The 22,654-nt window shown below is 35.8% G+C and overlaps 1 protein-coding gene across 1 annotated transcript in view; it reads left to right on the top strand.

Moving 5' to 3' along the window:
• Window positions 1-22,654, top strand: part of MAPK15 (mitogen-activated protein kinase 15) — a 263,796-nt gene that overhangs the window by 80,594 nt on the left and 160,548 nt on the right. Inside the window, exon 2 of the mRNA XM_088461832.1 lies at window positions 19,328-19,496. Within this exon, the coding sequence (XP_088317958.1) occupies window positions 19,428-19,496 (69 nt within the window). The 5' untranslated portion in view covers window positions 19,328-19,427. The remainder of the gene's footprint in view (window positions 1-19,327; window positions 19,497-22,654) is intronic.

The raw sequence follows: 22,654 nt of genomic DNA, 5'->3' as shown, positions 1-22,654 counted from the left end.
TCTGACCGCCTCCTCTGGTACATTACATCTTACTGAGGTCTGTTTTGAATGTTCTAAATAAATACTTTGGAAAATGTATTATGTGGCGCACACTTCATTTGTTTTATATACTGTATGATATATATATATACACAGTCAGGTCCATAAATATTGGGACATTGACAGAATTTTCAGATTTTGGCCTCTATTCACCACCACAATGGTTTTGAAATGAAACAAACAAGATGTGATTTAACTGCAGACTTTCAGATTTAATTTGAGGGTAATTACATCCAAATCAGGTGAACGGTGTAGGAATTACAACGGTTTCTATAGTTTCAATATGTGCCTCCCACTTTTTAAGGGGCCAAAAGTAATGGGACTATCAAGCTATTTCTTGGACAGGTGTGGGCTATTCCCTCGTTATTTCATTATCAATTAAGCAGGTAAAAGGTCTGGAGTTGATTCTAGGTGTGACATTTGCTTTTGGAATCAGTTGCTGTCGACTCTCAATATGAGATCCAAAGAGCTGTCACGATCAGTGAAGCAAGCCATCATTAGGCTGAAAAATCAAAACAAACCCATCAGAGAGATAGCAAAAACATTAGGTGTGGCCAAATCAACTGTTTGGAACATTCTTAAAAAGAAAGAACGCACCGGAGAGCTCAGCAACACCAAAAGACCCGGAAGACCACGGAAAACAACTGCTGTGGATGACAAAAGAATTATTTCCCTGGTGAAGAAAAACCCCTTCACAACCGTTGGCCAAATCAAGAACACTCTCCAGGAGGTAGGTGTATATGTGTCAAAGTCAACAATCAAGAGAAGACTTCACAAGAGTGAATATAGAGGGTTCACCACAAGATGTAAACCATTGGTGAGCCACAAAAACAGGAAGACCAGATTAGAGTTTGCCAAACAACATCTAAAAAAGCCATTAAAGTTCTGGAACAACATCCTATGGACAGATGAGACAAAGATCAACTTGTACCAGAGTGATGGGAAGAGAAGAGAAGGAAAGGAACTGCTCATGATCCAAAACATACCACCTCATCAGTGAAGCATGGTGGTGGTAGTGTCATGGCGTTGGCATGTATGGCTGCCAATGGAATTGGTTCCCTTGTATTTATTGATGATGTGACTGCTGACAAAAGCAGCAGAATGAATTCTGAAGTGTTTCGGGCAATATTATATGCTCATATTCAGTCAAATGCTTCAGAACTCATTGGACGGCGCTTCACAGTGCAGATGGACAATGACCCGAAGCATACTGCAAAAGCAACCAAAGAGTTTTTTAAGGCTAAAAAGTGGAATGTTATGCAATGGCCAAGTCAATCCCCTGACCTGAATCCGATTGAGCATGCATTTCACTTGATGAAGACAAAACTGAAGGGAAAATGCCCCAAGAACAAGCAGGAACTGAAGACATTTGCAGTAGAGGCCTGGCAGAGCATCATCAGGGATGAAACCCAGCGTCTGGTGATGTCTATGCGTTCCAGACTTCAGGCTGTAATTGCCTGCAAAGGATTTGCAACAATGTGTTAAAAAGTGAAAGTTAGATTTAGGATTGTTTAGTTTGTCCCATTACTTTTGGCCCCTTAAAAAGTGGGAGGCACATATAGAAACCGTTGTAATTCCTACACCGTTCACCTGATTTGGATGTAATTACCCTCAAATTAAATCTGAAAGTCTGCAGGTAAAGCACATCTTGTTTGTTTCATTTCAAAGCCATTGTGGTGGTGACTAGAGGCCAAAATATGAAAATTCTGTCAATGTCCCAATATTTATGTGTGTGTGTGTGTGTGTGTGTGTATATATATATATATATATATATATAATTTAATATTATTAATAGGTTGAGTCTCCCATATCCAAAATGGTTGGGACCAGGGGTGTTTTGGATATCGGAATATTCCGTATTTTGGAATAATTGCATATGTCTTGGGAATGGGACCCAACGTTAAACACAGAATGCATTTGTGTTATATACACCTTATACACACACACACACACACACACACACATACACACACACACACACACACACACACACACACACACACACACACACAGCCTGCAGGTCATTCTATACACACACAGCCTGCAGCTCATTCTATACACCTTATACACACACACAGCCTGCAGCTCATTCTATACACCTTACACACACACACACACACACACACACACACACACACACACACACACACACACACACACCCTGCATCTCATTCTATACACCTTATACACACACAGCCTGCAGCTCATTCTATACACCTTATACACACACACAGCCTGCAGCTCATTCTATACACCTTATACACACAGCCTGCAGCTCATCCTATACACCTTATAGACACACAGCCTGCAGCTCATTCTATACGCCTTATACACACATAGCCTGCAGCACATTATATACACCTTATACACACACACACAGCCTGCAGCTCATTCTATACACCTTATACACACACACAGCCAGCAGGTAATTCTATACACCTTATACACACACAGCCTGCAGCTTATTCTATACACCTTATACACACACACACAGCCTGCAGCTCATTCTATACACCTTATACACACACACAGCCTGCAGCTTATTCTATACACCTTATACACACACACACACACACACACACACACACAGCCTGCAGCTCATTCTATACACCTTATACACACACACAGCCTGCAGCTCATTCTATACACCATATACACAGCCTGCAGCTCATTATATACACACACACAGCCTGCAGCTCATTCTATACACCTTATACACTAATAGCCTAAGGCTCATTCTATACACCTTATACACACACACACAGCCTGCAGCTCATTCTATACACCTTATATATATACACACACACACACACACACACACACACACACACACACACACACACACACACACACACACACACACACAGCCTGCAGCTCATTCTATGCACCATATACACACACACACAGCCTGCAGCTCATTCTATACACCTTATACACACACACAGCCTGCAGCTCATTCTATACACCTTATACACACACACACACACAGCCTGCAGCTCATTGTATACACACACACAGCCTGCAGCTCATTCTATACACCTTATACCCCCACACAGCCTGCAGCTCATTCTATACACCTTATACACTAATAGCCTAAGGCTCATTCTATACACCTTATACACACACACACAGCCTGCAGCTCATTCTATACACCTTATATATACACACACACACACACACACACAGCCTGCAGCTCATTCTATACATCTTATACACACACACAGCCTGCAGCTCATTCTATACACCATATACACACACACACAGCCTGCAGCTCATTCTATACACCTTATACACACACACAGCCTGCAGCTCATTCTATACACCTTATACACACACACAGCCTGCAGCTCATTCTATACACCTTATACACACACACAGCCTGCAGCTCATTCTATACACCTTATACACACACACAGCCTGCAGCTCATTCTATACACCTTATACACACACACACAGCCTGCAGCTCATTCTATACACCTTATACCCCCACACAGCCTGCAGCTCATTCTATACACCTTATACACTAATAGCCTAAGGCTCATTCTATACTCCTTATACACACACACACAGCCTGCAGCTCATTCTATACACCTTATATATACACACACACACACACACACACACACACACACACACACACACAGCCTGCAGCTCATTCTATACATCTTATACACACACACAGCCTGCAGCTAATTCTATACACCTTATATACACACACACAAAGCCTGCAGCTCATTCTATACACCTTACACACACACACACACACACACAGCCTGCAGCTCATTCTATACACGTTATAAAGACACACCGCCTGCAGCTCATTCTATACACCTTACACACACACACACACAGCCTGCAGCTCATTCTATACACGTTATACAGACACACAGCCTGCAGCTCATTCTATACACCTTATACACACACACACACACAGCCTGCAGCTCATTCTATACACCTTATACACACAGCCTGCAGCCCATTCTATACACCTTATACACACACACACACAGCCTGCAGCTCATTCTATACACCTTATACACACACAGCCTGCAGCTCATTCTGTACACCTTATATACACACACACAGCCTGCAGCTCATTCTATACACCTTATACACACACACAGCCTGCATCTCATTCTATACACCTTATACACACACACACAGCCTGCAGCTCATTCTATACACCTTATACACACACACAGCCTGCAGCTCATTCTATACACCTTATACACACACACAGCCTGCAGCTCATTCTATACACCTTATACACACACACAGCCTGCAGCTCATTCTATACACCTTATACACACACACAGCCTGCAGCTCATTCTATACACCTTATACACACACACAGCCTGCAGCTCATTCTATACACCTTATACACACACACAGCCTGCAGCTCATTCTATACACCTTATACACACACAGCCTGCAGCTCATTCTATACACCTTATACACACAGCCTGCATCTCATCCTATACACTTATACACACACAGCCTGCAGGTCACTCTATACACCTTATACACACACACACAGCCTGCAGCTCATTCTATGCACCTTATACACACACACATACACAGCCTGCAGCTCATTCTATAGACCTTTTATACACCCACAGCCTGCAGCTCATTCTATACACCTTATACACACACAGCCTGCAGCTCATTCTATACACCTTATACACACAGCCTGCATCTCATCCTATACACTTATACACACACAGCCTGCAGGTCACTCTATACACCTTATACACACACACACAGCCTGCAGCTCATTCTATGCACCTTATACACACACACACACACAGCCTGCAGCTCATTCTATAGACCTTTTATACACCCACAGCCTGCAGCTCATTCTATACACCTTATACACACACAGCCTGCAGCTCATTCTATACACCTTATACACACACACAGCCTGCATCTCATTCTATACCTCTTATACACACACACAGCCTGCAGCTCATTCTATACACACACACAGCCTGCAGCTCATTCTATACACACACACACAGCCTGCAGCTCATTCTGTGCACCTTATACACACACACACACACATACACACACACACACACACACACACACAGCCTGCATCTCATCCTATACACCTTATACACACAGTCTGCAGGTCTTTCTATACACCTTATACACACACACAGCCTGCAGCTCATTCTATACACCTTATACACACACACACACAGCCTGCAGCTCTTTCTAGACACCTTATACACACATAGCCTGCAGCTCATTCTATACGCCTTATACACATACAGCCTGCATCTCATTCTATACACCTTATACACACACACACACACAAACAACCTGCATCTCATTCTATACACCTTATACACACACACAGCCTGCAGCTCATTCTATACACCTTATACACACATAGCCTGCAGCTCATTCTATACACCTTATACACACACACAGCCTGCAGCTCATCCTATACACCTTATACACACACACAGCCTGCAGGTCATTCTATACACCTTATACAAACACACAGCCTGCAGCTCATTCTATACACCTTATACACACATAGCCTGCAGCTCATTCTATACACCTTATACACACACACAGCCTGCAGCTCATCCTATACACCTTATACACACACACAGCCTGCAGGTCATTCTATACACCTTATACACACACACAGCCTGCAGCTCATTCTATACACCTTATACACACAGCCTGCAGCTCATTCTATACACCTTATACACACACTCCTGCAGCTCATTCTATACTCCTTATACACACACACACAGCCTGCAGCTCATCCTATACACCTTATACACACACACACAGCCTGCAGCCCATTCTATACACCTTATACACACACACAGCCTGCAGCTCATTCTATACACCTTATACACACACCCAGCCTGCAGCTCATTCTATACACCTTATACACACACACAGCCAGATGGTAATTTTATACAATATTTTTTAATAATTTTGTGGCTCAAACAAAGTTTGTGTACATACTTGAAATTAGTTTACACCTTAGTGTAAACCATTAGTTTCATATACACCTTATACACACAGCCTGAGGTGATTTTATACAATATATTTAATAATTTGGTGCCTTTTAATCAAAGTTTATGTACATTAAACCACCAAAAAGCAAAGGTTGCACTATCTCAGTCATGCTAACATATTCCGTATTTTGGAACATTTGGATATGGGAGACTCAACCTGTATATATTATACTCGTGTGTTACTGTGGAACCTTTTGGGTGACTTTCGATGTGCAGAATACATAAATGTGAGCAAACCCCCTTGTGACTTGTTGGAGATGCCCCCAACCACAACACTCTCAAATAAATGATCAATATTTGAAATAATCTTGCTCTCGTTAGGTTAAAACATCGTTACCATAAGTAAATGTTGGGGATGCACTCACAACCAAATTCTATGCAGCTGTAGGGGTGGTCCTCTCTGGATCCCGGGTTGATTCCTGTTAATAGTCCAGAATTGGCTTTAAGCAAGCAATGGAGGGCACTCGCCAATTTTCAGGCAAAAAAGGTTATTAATTTGATCTCTCATCATCCTATAGGGTGACATTTGGATCCTCTGAGGGTCATGTAGAGAGATACAGCACAAGCCGTATAGTTGGTGAGTGCCGTCCATTGCTTGTGTACAGATGCGCAGGATTGCTGCCTTCTCCTGTCTTCTCCTTTTACCATTTCACTACATAGCAACCTACAGATGCCATTTTGGGTACTGCGCAGAAATGGTGCAGATTTACCGTATTTCTACCGCTCCGCATTTCTCACAGAATTAAGGAGATGGACCGAGAAGTGTAAAACGCAAATCCATCAAAAACGGTATAATATAAAGCCATTAAAATGATTGATGTCGCTCAGGAAATGGTAAAATCCCCGACTTGGACTAGCACCGGCCTTTACCTCTCGCAGAACGGCCGTGGCTGATCTGTGCAACCCCTGTATACTGCTACTAATAATGATAAAAATAATGTACCCCTGTATACTGCTACTAATAATGATAATAATGATGTACCCCTGTATACTACTACTACTAATGATAATAATGTACCTCTGTATACTGCTACTAATAATGATAATAATGATGTACCCCTGTATACTGCTACTAATAATGATAATAATGATGTACCCCTGTATACTGCTACTAATAATGATAATAATGATATACCCCTGTATACTGCTACTAATAATAATAATAATGATGTACCCCTGTATACTGCTACTAATAATAATAATAATGATGTACCCCTGTATACTGCTACTACTAATAATGATAATAATGTACCCCTGTATACTGCTACTAATAATGATAATAATAATGTACCCCTGTATACTGCTACTAATAATGATAATAATGATATACCCCTGTATAGTGCTACTAATAATGATAATAATAATGTACCCCTGTATACTGCTACTAATAATGATAATAATGATGTACCCCTGTATACTACTACTACTAATGATAATAATGTACCTCTGTATACTGCTACTAATAATAATGATATACCCCTGTATACTGCTACTAATAATAATGATAATAATAATGATGTACCCCTGTATACTGCTACTAATAATGATAATAATGATGTACCCCTGTATACTGCTATTAATAATGATAATAATGATGTACCCCTGTATAGTGCTACTAATAATGATAATAATAATGTACCCCTGTATACTGCTACTAATAATGATAATAATGATGTACCCCTGTATACTGCTACTAATAATGATAATAATGATATACCCCTGTATACTGCTACTAATAATGATAATAATAATGTACCCCTGTATACTGCTACTAATAATAATAATAATAATGATGTACCCCTGTATACTACTACTACTAATGATAATAATGTACCTCTGTATACTGCTACTAATAATGATAATAATGATGTACCCCTGTATACTGCTACTAATAATGATAATAATGATGTACCCCTGTATACTGCTACTAATAATGATAATAATGTACCTCTGTATACTGCTACTAATAATGATAATAATGATGTACCCCTGTATACTGCTACTAATAATGATAATAATGATGTACCCCTGTATACTGCTACTAATAATGATAATAATAATGTACCCCTGTATACTGCTACTAATAATGATAATAATAATGTACCCCTGTATACTGCTACTAATAATAATAATAATGATGTACCCCTGTATACTGCTACTACTAATGATAATAATGTACCTCTGTATACTGCTACTAATAATGATAATAATGATGTACCCCTGTATACTGCTACTAATAATGATAATAATGATGTACCCCTGTATACTGCTACTAATAATGATAATAATGATGTACCCCTGTATACTGCTACTAATAATAATAATAATGATGTACCCCTGTATACTGCTAATAATAATGATAATAATGATGTACCCCTGTATACTGCTAATAATAATGATAATAATGATGTACCCCTGTATACTGCTACTACTAATAATAATAATAATGATGTACCCCTGTATACTGCTACTAATAATAATGATAATAATGATGTACCCCTGTATACTGCTAATAATAATGATAATAATGATGTACCCCTGTATACTGCTACTAATAATGATAATAATAATGTACCCCTGTATACTGCTACTAATAATAATGATAATAATGATGTACCCCTGTATACTGCTACTAATAATGATAATAATGATGTACCCCTGTATACTGCTACTAATAATGATAATAATGATGTACCCCTGTATACTGCTAATAATAATGATAATAATGATGTACCCCTGTATACTGCTACTAATAATGATAATAATGATGTACCCCTGTATACTGCTACTAATAATGATAATAATAATGTACCCCTGTATACTACTACTAATAATAATAATGATAATAATAATGTACCCCTGTATACTGCTACTAATAATAATAATGATAATAATAATGTACCCCTGTATACTGCTACTAATAATAATAATAATAATGTACCCCTGTATACTGCTACTAATAATAATGATAATAATGATGTACCCCTGTATACTGCTACTAATAATGATAATAATGATATACCCCTGTATACTGCTACTAATAATGATAATAATAATAATGATAATAATAATGTACCCCTGTATACTACTACTACTAATGATAATAATGTACCTCTGTATACTGCTACTAATAATGATAATAATGATGTACCCCTGTATACTGCTACTAATAATGATAATAATGATGTACCCCTGTATACTGCTACTAATAATGATAATAATGATGTACCCCTGTATACTGCTACTAATAATGATAATAATGATGTACCCCTGTATACTGCTACTAATAATGATAATAATAATGTACCCCTGTATACTGCTACTAATAATGATAATAATGATGTACCCCTGTATACTGCTACTAATAATGATAATAATGATGTACCCCTGTATACTGCTACTAATAATGATAATAATGATGTACCCCTGTATACTGCTACTAATAATGATAATAATAATGTACCCCTGTATACTGCTACTAATAATAATGATAATAATAATGATGTACCCCTGTATACTGCTAATAATAATGATAATAATGATGTACCCCTGTATACTGCTAATAATAATGATAATAATGATGTACCCCTGTATACTGCTAATAATAATAATAATAATAATGTACCCCTGTATACTGCTACTAATAATAATGATAATAATGATATACCCCTGTATACTGCTACTAATAATGATAATAATAATGATGTACCCCTGTATACTGCTACTACTACTAATAATAATGATAATAATAATGTACCCCTGTATACTGCTACTAATAATAATGATAATAATGATGTACCCCTGTATACTGCTACTAATAATGATAATAATAATGTACCCCTCTATATTGCTACTAATAATAATGATAATAATGATGTACCCCTGTATACTGCTACTAATAATGATAATAATAATGTACCCCTGTATACTGCTACTAATAATAATGATAATAATGATGTACCCCTGTATACTGCTACTAATAATGATAATAATAATGTACCCCTGTATACTGCTACTAATAATAATGATAATAATAATGATGTACCCCTGTATACTGCTAATAATAATGATAATAATGATGTACCCCTGTATACTGCTAATAATAATGATAATAATGATGTACCCCTGTATACTGCTAATAATAATAATAATAATAATAAAGTACCCCTGTATACTGCTACTAATAATAATGATAATAATGATATACCCCTGTATACTGCTACTAATAATGATAATAATAATGATGTACCCCTGTATACTGCTACTACTACTAATAATAATGATAATAATAATGTACCCCTGTATACTGCTACTAATAATGATAATAATAATGTACCCCTGTATACTGCTACTAATAATAATGATAATAATGATGTACCCCTGTATACTGCTACTAATAATGATAATAATGATGTACCCCTGTATACTGCTAATAATAATGATAATAATGATGTACCCCTGTATACTGCTAATAATAATGATAATAATGATGTACCCCTGTATACTGCTAATAATAATGATAATAATGATGTACCCCTGTATACTGCTACTAATAATGATAATAATGATGTACCCCTGTATACTGCTACTAATAATGATAATAATGATGTACCCCTGTATACTGCTACTAATAATAATGATAATAATGATGTACCCCTGTATAGTGCTACTAATAATGATAATAATAATGTACCCCTGTATACTGCTACTAATAATGATAATAATGATGTACCCCTGTATAGTGCTACTAATAATGATAATAATGATGTACCCCTGTATACTGCTACTAATAATGATAATAATGATGTACCTCTGTATACTGCTACTAATAATAATGATAATAATGATGTACCCCTGTATACTGCTACTAATAATAATGATAATAATGATGTACCCCTGTATACTGCTACTAATAATGATAATAATAATGTACCCCTGTATACTGCTACTACTAATAATGATAATAATAATGTACCCCTGTATACTGCTACTAATAATAATGATAATAATGATGTACCCCTGTATACTGCTACTAATAATGATAATAATGATGTACCTCTGTATACTGCTACTAATAATGATAATAATGATGTACCCCTGTATACTGCTAATAATAATGATAATAATGATGTACCCCTGTATACTGCTAATAATAATGATAATAATGATGTACCCCTGTATACTGCTACTACTAATGATAATAATGATGTACCCCTGTATACTGCTAATAATAATGATACTAATAATGTACCCCTGTATACAGCTACTAATAATAATGATAATAATGATGTACCCCTGTATACTGCTACTAATAATGATAATAATGATGTACCCCTGTATACTGCTACTACTAATAATAATAATAATGATGTACCTCTGTATACTGCTACTAATAATGATAATAATGATGTACCCCTGTATACTGCTACTACTAATAATAATAATAATGATGTACCCCTGTATACTACTACTACTAATAATGATAATAATGATGTACCCCTGTATAGTGCTACTAATAATGATAATAATGATGTACCCCTGTATACTGCTAATAATAATGATAATAATGATGTACCCCTGTATACTGCTAATAATAATGATAATAATAATGTACCCCTGTATACTGCTACTAATAATGATAATAATGATGTACCTCTGTATACTGCTACTAATAATGATAATAATGATGTACCCCTGTATACTGCTAATAATAATGATAATGATGTACCCCTGTATACTGCTACTAATAATAATAATAATGATGTACCCCTGTATACTGCTACTAATAATAATGATAATAATGTACCCCTGTATACTGCTACTAATAATGATAATAATGATGATGTACCCCTGTATACTGCTAATAATAATGATAATAATAATGTACCCCTGTATACTGCTAATAATAATGATAATAATGATGTACCCCTGTATACTGCTACTAATAATGATAATAATAATGATGTACCCCTGTATACTGCTACTAATAATGATAATAATGATGTACCCCTGTATACTGCTACTAATAATAATGATAATAATGATGTACCCCTGTATACTGCTACTAATAATAATGATAACAATGATGTACCCCTGTATACTGCTAATAATAATGATAATAATGATGTACCCCTGTATACTGCTACTAATAATGATAATAATAATGTACCCCTGTATACTGCTACTACTAATAATGATAATAATAATGTACCCCTGTATACTGCTACTAATAATAATGATAATAATGATGTACCCCTGTATACTGCTACTAATAATGATAATAATGATGTACCTCTGTATACTGCTACTAATAATGATAATAATGATGTACCCCTGTATACTGCTAATAATAATGATGTACCCCTGTATACTGCTAATAATAATGATAATAATGATGTACCCCTGTATACTGCTACTACTAATGATAATAATGATGTACCCCTGTATACTGCTAATAATAATGATAATAATGTACCCCTGTATACTGCTACTAATAATAATGATAATAATGATGTACCCCTGTATACTGCTACTAATAATGATAATAATGATGTACCCCTGTATAGTGCTACTAATAATGATAATAATAATGTACCCCTGTATACTGCTACTAATAATGATAATAATGATGTACCCCTGTATAGTGCTACTAATAATGATAATAATGATGTACCCCTGTATACTGCTACTAATAATGATAATAATGATGTACCCCTGTATACTGCTACTAATAATGATAATAATGATGTACCTCTGTATACTGCTACTAATAATGATAATAATGATGTACCCCTGTATACTGCTACTACTAATAATAATAATAATGATGTACCCCTGTATACTACTACTACTAATAATGATAATAATGATGTACCCCTGTATAGTGCTACTAATAATGATAATAATGATGTACCCCTGTATACTGCTAATAATAATGATAATAATGATGTACCCCTGTATACTGCTAATAATAATGATAATAATAATGTACCCCTGTATACTGCTACTAATAATGATAATAATGATGTACCTCTGTATACTGCTACTAATAATGATAATAATGATGTACCCCTGTATACTGCTACTAATAATAATAATAATGATGTACCCCTGTATACTGCTACTAATAATAATGATAATAATGTACCCCTGTATACTGCTACTAATAATGATAATAATGATGATGTACCCCTGTATACTGCTAATAATAATGATAATAATGATGTACCCCTGTATACTGCTACTAATAATGATAATAATGATGATGTACCCCTGTATACTGCTAATAATAATGATAATAATGATGTACCCCTGTATACTGCTACTAATAATGATAATAATGATGTACCCCTGTATACTACTACTAATAATGATAATAATGATGTACCCCTGTATACTGCTACTAATAATAATGATAATAATGATGTACCCCTGTATACTACTAATAATAATGATAATAATGATGTACCCCTGTATACTGCTAATAATAATGATAATAATGATGTACCCCTGTATACTGCTAATAATAATGATAATAATGATGTACCCCTGTATACTACTACTAATAATGATAATAATGATGTACCCCTGTATACTGCTACTAATAATAATGATAATAATGATGTACCCCTGTATACTGCTACTAATAATAATAATAATAATAATGATGTACCCCTGTATACTGCTACTAATAATAATGATAATAATGATGTACCCCTGTATACTGCTACTACTAATAATAATAATAATGATGTACCCCTGTATACTGCTAATAATAATGATAATAATAATGTACCCCTGTATACTGCTACTAATAATAATGATAATAATGATGTACCCCTGTATACTGCTACTAATAATAATGATAATAATGATGTACCCCTGTATACTGCTACTAATAATAATAATAATGATGTACCCCTGTATACTGCTACTAATAATGATAATAATGATGTACCCCTGTATACTGCTAATAATAATGATAATAATGATGTACCCCTGTATACTGCTACTAATAATGATAATAATGATGTACCCCTGTATACTGCTAATAATAATGATAATAATGATGTACCCCTGTATACTGCTACTAATAATAATGATAATAATGATGTACCCCTGTATACTGCTACTAATAATAATGATAATAATGATGTACCCCTGTATACTGCTACTAATAATGATAATAATAATGTACCCCTGTATACTGCTACTAATAATAATGATAATAATGATGTACCCCTGTATACTGCTACTAATAATGATAATAATGATGTACCCCTGTATACTGCTACTAATAATGATAATAATGATGTACCCCTGTATACTGCTACTACTAATGATAATAATGATGTACCCCTGTATACTGCTACTAATAATGATAATAATGATGTACCCCTGTATACTGCTACTAATAATGATAATAATGATGTACCCCTGTATACTGCTACTACTAATGATAATAATGTACCTCTGTATACTGCTACTAATAATAATGATAATAATGATAATAATGATATACCCCTGTATACTGCTACTAATAATGATAATAATAATGTACCCCTGTATACTGCTACTAATAATAATGATAATAATGATGTACCCCTGTATACTACTAATAATAATGATAATAATGATGTACCCCTGTATACTGCTAATAATAATGATAATAATGATGTACCCCTGTATACTGCTGCTAATAATAATGATGTACCCCTGTATACTGCTAATAATAATGATAATAATGATGTACCCCTGTATACTGCTACTAATAATGATAATAATAATGTACCCCTGTATACTACTACTAATAATGATAATAATGATGTACCCCTGTATACTGCTACTACTAATGATAATAATGTACCTCTGTATACTGCTACTAATAATAATGATAATAATGATAATAATGATATACCCCTGTATACTGCTACTAATAATGATAATAATAATGTACCCCTGTATACTGCTACTAATAATAATGATAATAATGATGTACCCCTGTATACTGCTACTAATAATGATAATAATGATGTACCCCTGTATACTGCTACTAATAATGATAATAATCATGTACCCCTGTATACTGCTACTAATAATGATAATAATGATGTACCCCTGTATACTGCTACTACTAATGATAATAATGTACCTCTGTATACTGCTACTAATAATAATGATAATAATGATAATAATGATGTACCCCTGTATACTGCTACTAATAATGATAATAATAATGTACCCCTGTATACTGCTACTAATAATGATAATAATGATGTACCCCTGTATACTGCTACTAATAATGATAATAACTGATGTACACCTGTATACTGCTACTAATAATGATAATAATAATGTACCCCTGTATACTGCTACTAATAATAATGATAATAATGATGTACCCCTGTATACTGCTACTAATAATGATAATAATAATGTACCCCTGTATACTGCTACTAATAATGATAATAATAATGATGTACCCCTGTATACTGCTACTAATAATAATAATAATAATAATAATGTACCCCTGTATAGTGCTACTAATAATGATAATAATGATGATGTACCCCTGTATACTGCTACTAATAATAATGATAATAATGATGTACCCCTGTATACTGCTACTAATAATAATGATAATAATGATGTACCCCTGTATACTGCTACTAATAATAATGATAATAATGATGTACCCCTGTATACTGCTACTACTAATAATAATAATAATAATGATGTACCCCTGTATACTGCTAATAATAATGATAATAATAATGTACCCCTGTATACTGCTACTAATAATAATGATAATAATGATGTACCCCTGTATACTGCTACTAATAATAATAATAATGATGTACCCCTGTATACTGCTACTACTAATAATGATAATAATAATGTACCCCTGTATACTGCTAATAATAATGATAATAATGATGTACCCCTGTATACTGCTACTAATAATGATAATAATGATGTACCCCTGTATACTGCTACTAATAATGATAATAATGATGTACCTCTGTATACTGCTACTAATAATGATAATAATGATGTACCCCTGTATACTGCTACTAATAATGATAATAATGATGTACCCCTGTATACTGCTACTAATAATGATAATAATGATGTACCCCTGTATAGTGCTACTAATAATGATAATAATAATGTACCCCTGTATACTGCTACTAATAATAATGATAATAATGATGTACCTCTGTATACTGCTACTAATAATGATAATAATAATGTACCCCTGTATACTGCCCCACTTAATAATGATAATAATGATGATAATAATGATGTACCCCTGTATACTGCTACTAATAATAATAATGATAATAATGTACCCCTGTATACTGCTACTAATAATAATGATAATAATGATGTACCCCTGTATACTGCTACTAATAATAATGATAATAATGATGTACCCCTGTATACTGCTACTAATAATAATGATAATAATGATGTACCCCTGTATACTGCTAATAATAATGATAATAATGATGTACTCCTGTATACTGATACTAATAATAATGATAATAATGATGTACCCCTGTATACTGCTAATAATAATGATAATAATGATGTACCCCTGTATACTGCTACTAATAATGATAATAATGATGTACCCCTGTATACTGCTACTAATAATAATGATAATAATGATGTACCCCTGTATACTGCTACTAATAATGATAATAATGATGTACCCCTGTATACTGCTACTAATAATGATAATAATAATGTACCCCTGTATACTGCTACTAATAATGATAATAATGATGTACCCCTGTATACTGCTACTAATAATGATAATAATAATGTACCCCTGTATACTGCTACTAATAATAATGATAATAATGATGTACCCCTGTATACTGCTACTAATAATGATAATAATGATGTACCCCTGTATACTGCTACTAATAATGATAATAATAATGTACCCCTGTATACTGCTACTAATAATGATAATAATGATGTACCCCTGTATACTGCTACTAATAATGATAATAATAATGTACCCCTGTATACTGCTACTAATAATAATGATAATAATGATGTACCCCTGTATACTGCTACTAATAATGATAATAATGATGTACCCCTGTATACTGCTACTAATAATAATGATAATAATGATGTACCCCTGTATACTGCCCCACTTAATAATGATAATAATGATGTACCCCTGTATACTGCTACTAATAATGATAATAATGATAATAATAATAATAATGATGTACCCCTGTATACTGCTACTACTAATAATGATAATAATGATGTACCCCTGTATACTGCTACTAATAATGATAATAATGATGTACCCCTGTATACTGCTACTAATAATGATAATAATGATGTACCCCTGTATACTGCTAATAATAATGATAATAATGATGTACCCCTGTATACTGCTACTAATAATGATAATAATAATGTACCCCTGTATACTGCTACTAATAATGATAATAATAATGTACCCCTGTATACTGCTACTAATAATGATAATAATGATGTACCCCTGTATACTGCTACTAATAATGATAATAATGATGTACCCCTGTATACTGCCCCACTTAATAATGATAATAATGATGTACCACTGTATACTGCCCCACTTAATAATGATAATAATGATGTACCCCTGTATACTGCTACTAATAATGATAATAATGATGTACCCCTGTATACTGCTACTAATAATGATAATAATGATGTACCTCTGTATACTGCTACTAATAATGATAATAATGATGTACCCCTGTATACTGCTAATAATAATGATAATAATGATGTACCCCTGTATACTGCTACTAATAATGATAATAATAATGTACCCCTGTATACTGCTACTAATAATGATAATAATGATGTACCCCTGTATACTGCTACTAATAATGATAATAATGATGTACCCCTGTATACTGCTACTAATAATGATAATAATGATATACCCCTGTATACTGCTACTAATAATGATAATAATGATGTACCCCTGTATACTGCTACTAATAATGATAATAATGATGTACCCCTGTATACTGCTACTAATAATGATAATAATGATGTACCCCTGTATACTGCTACTACTACTAATAATAATGTACCCCTGTATACTGCTACTACTAATGATAATAATGATGTACCCCTGTATACTGCTACTAATAATGATAATAATGATGTACCCCTGTATACTGCTACTAATAATGATAATAATGATGTACCCCTGTATACTGCTACTAATAATGATAATAATGATGTACCCCTGTATACTGCTAATAATAATGATAATAATGATGTACCCCTGTATACTGCTAATAATAATGATAATAATGATGTACCCCTGTATACTGCTAATAATAATAATGATAATAATGATGTACCCCTGTATACTGCTAATAATAATGATAATAATGATGTACTCCTGTATACTGCTACTAATAATAATGATAATAATGATGTACCCCTGTATACTGCTACTACTAATGATAATAATGATGTACCCCTGTATACTGCTAATAATAATGATAATAATGATGTACTCCTGTATACTGCTACTACTAATGATAATAATGATGTACCCCTGTATACTGCTACTAATAATAATGATAATAATGATGTACCCCTGTATACTGCTACTAATAATGATAATAATGATGTACCTCTGTATACTGCTACTAATAATGATAATAATGATGTACCCCTGTATACTGCTACTAATAATGATAATAATGATGTACCCCTGTATACTGCTACTAATAATAATGATAATAATGATGTACCCCTGTATACTGCTACTAATAATGATAATAAAGATGTACCCCTGTATACTGCTACTAATAATAATGATAATAATGATGTACCCCTGTATACTGCTACTAATAATGATAATAATAATGTACCCCTGTATACTGCTACTAATAATGATAATAATAATGTACCCCTGTATACTGCTACTAATAATGATAATAATAATGTACCCCTGTATACTGCTACTAATAATAATGATAATAATCATGTACCCCTGTATACTGCCCCACTTAATAATGATAATAATGATGTACCCCTGTATACTGCCCCACTTAATAATGATAATAATGATGTACCCCTGTATACTGCCCCACTTAATAATGATAATAATGATGTACCCCTGTATACTGCCCCACTTAATAATGAATGAATTGTTTTCTCTGGTTGTTTGATGTTGGTTACAGCTGTCATTCCTCTCACAGGTGCTGAGGTTGCTGTATCCCTTATAATAAGATTATTTTATGTGGTCTCCTGACACCTGAATGGGATCCTGATTGTTCATCTGGAGATCTTCGTAACACAATGAGTGGACCTGAGGTGGAGGAGCATATTTCCAAGAAATATGATATAAAGAAACGTCTGGGAAAAGGGGTGAGTATCTGCAACTCTTGTAAGAAACGTCTCTGCGAATGGTCCAGTGGTGGCTTATAGCACTGAGGAATACATTTACCATATGATAATCTGATAGCTCACATTAACTAGAGAGATAATCTGTGCAAGCTATTTCATCACTTGTCAACTCTTACGGTGAGGACTTGGAAGTTACAAGCACTGGTAGATGCGGGCGCTGTGGGTGCTGACATCTGGCTGCCTGGTATGCGATTGATACATTATATATGTATAGCACTGATCGCTTGCTGGATGGTCTTGCTCTATGGGTATCATCACCAGCATAGCTTCCCAGACTCTGCTGAAATGGTCTGGAAAGCTGCTCTGTACTGCATATACATTTACGTACATATATGGCTAATAACATATACATAAATCATCATTATTGTTTATTTATATGGTGCTATAAACCTCTGCAAAGCCAGACTGAATGATAGAGATAGTACCATAGACTGTTGTTATAAGGAATCACACATAGAAACAGTCAGTATAAGGAATCATACTTGGATACAGTCAGTATAAGGAATCCTACTTGGATACAGTCGGTATAAGGAATCCTACTTGGATACAGTTGGTATAAGGAATCACACTTGGATACAGTCGGGATAAGGAATCACACTTGGATACAGTCGGGATAAGGAATCACACATAGATACAGTCAGTATAAGGAATCACACATAGATACAGTCAGTATAAGGAATCACACATGGATACAGTCAGTATAAGGAATCACACTTGGATACAGTCAGTATAAGGAATCATACTTGGATACAGTTGGTATAAGGAATCCTACTTGGATACAGTTGGTATAAGGAATCACACTTGGATACAGTCGGGATAAGGAATCACACTTGGATACAGTCGGGATAAGGAATCACACTTGGATACAGTCGGTATAAGGAATCACACTTGGATACAGTCGGGATAAGGAATCACACTTGGATACAGTCGGGATAAGGAATCACACTTGGATACAGTCGGGATAAGGAATCACACTTGGATACAGTCGGGATAAGGAATCACACATAGATACAGTCGGGATAAGGAATCACACTTGGATACAGTCGGGATAAGGAATCACACTTGGATACAGTCGGGATAAGGAATCACACTTGGATACAGTCGGGATAAGGAATCACACATAGATACAGTCGGGATAAGGAATCACACTTGGATACAGTCGGGATAAGGAATCACACTTGGATACAGTCGGGATAAGGAATCACACTTGGATACAGTCGGGATAAGGAATCACACATAGATACAGTCGGGATAAGGAATCACACTTGGATACAGTCGGGATAAGGAATCACACTTGGATACAGTCGGGATAAGGAATCACACTTTGATACAGTCGGGATAAGGAATCACACATAGATACAGTCGGGATAAGGAATCACACATAGATACAGTCAGTATAAGGAATCACACTTGGATACAGTCGGTATAAGGAATCATACTTGGACACAGTCGGTATAAGGAATCCTACTTGGATACAGTCGGTATAAGGAATCATACTTGGATACAGTCGGTATAAGGAATCATGCTTCGAGACAGAACCAACCAGGATAACCCCACATTTAGGGATGCTGCTTCACATGCTTAATAAGGACCCCCGCAGGGTTACTCCGCAGCTTCCTGGCGGGGACTGAGAAGTGCAGATATGTATTGCTTTTTCTTCTTCACAATCCATAGGAGACGCAGGTTTAAACCATGGGTATATGTGGACCAGGAGGAGTCTGGACACCAACTAGCTAAATTTCTCCCAGCAGCCCCAGCCCCCCCCTTCCCGTCCTATAGGATGCCCACACTGCCGCTCCACTGACCCCCCTGTGCTGGCGGCATCAGGGACCCGCAGCCGGACACCGGTGGAGGGAGCACGGATGGGGCTCAAAGGTAAGAGCGACTCCCTCCTTACAGGGAGCCGCACTGCAGCGGATGGTAACGCAGGTGTGGGAGACCACCGCTGGTGCAGACATCTGTCTCCCAGGCCGCCTTGCACCTCTGGTAGACCACTAGGGCACAGGCAATGGGGCTCTTCATTAGAAGCAGCCATTGCCCTGGGGGATTTGGTTCAGCCGCTCCCTTGCCACGCTCCCTCACAGTGATAACCATGCCACTGGTATTCTCCCTCACCTCTAAGGCTAGCACTTTGCTTTTCGAGCTTTGGTAGACCGTTTCTGCAGAATCCCTGTCTTTTGCGCAGCCTGTGGACCTTCTACGGAGGGCTCACCCTAATAGGCACCTCCAGGTTTCTAAGCACATTTCCTCCTTCAATTCCCTACCAGCTGCAGACCGGGCATAATGAGCCTTCTCCTCAGTGGATGCTCACATGGCCCGCCTAGTCAAAAACCCTACCCTTCCTAGTCCAAATTCAGCATCCTTTGGATCCGATGGACAGGACAATGGAACCCCTCCCAGCTGAGACACTGAGCGACCGTTTTAACTTGGGCCTGCTTCAGTCAGTCTCTGGAGAGCAGTAAAGGGCTCCTGTCTCCCTGTATGCCTCCTCCTCTGAGGTCTTGTCATATATTAAGCTCCTTCTTACCGATTGGGGTTTGGATTGTTGAGTAGTAACTGCCCATTGATACAGCATTGAATGTCTGTGTGCAGGTATTTGTGTTCATACATTTTATATCTAAAATTTCTTCTGACCGTTTAGTAAATCCCTTGTCTGTAAAGCCGATTTTTGTGGGGTGAGGTCACAGTCATTGCACTCCCCCTTTTATTGTACACCGTAGTTTACCTAACAGGTATGTGGGGATGGCCCTGGATTGTGGTACCAGGTTTTCCAAGGACACAGCACCCAGGGATGGGGTGCCTCAGTGTTGTGTAACTGCAGGACATGTACCTCTGTACTTTCTCCTCAGGCTCCGGACCACCATGGGCTCTGCTCCGGTGTTTTACAGATTCGCCAGTCAGCCATGACTTCCACCTGGAGCCGGCCTGGACTACCTCTCTTATAGGTAAAGTTGCAGTTGGCTAAGGGCTAGTGTATATCCTCTGCAGTGTCAAAGTGTGCCCGTCACACAGACTGGCAACCCCAGGGCTTGCTCCCCCTACTAGTATTTCTATTGGGGCCTAGTTGGGTACCTTATTGCATTCTGCCTTAGGAGCCATGGCTGCAGCCCTTCTCGCTT

Source organism: Taudactylus pleione, unplaced genomic scaffold (assembly GCF_031769625.1).
Source record: "Taudactylus pleione unplaced genomic scaffold, aTauple2 ptg001108l, whole genome shotgun sequence".
NCBI classification, from domain to species: Eukaryota; Metazoa; Chordata; class Amphibia; order Anura; family Myobatrachidae; genus Taudactylus; species Taudactylus pleione.
This window is presented reverse-complemented; position numbering and strand designations above follow the sequence as displayed.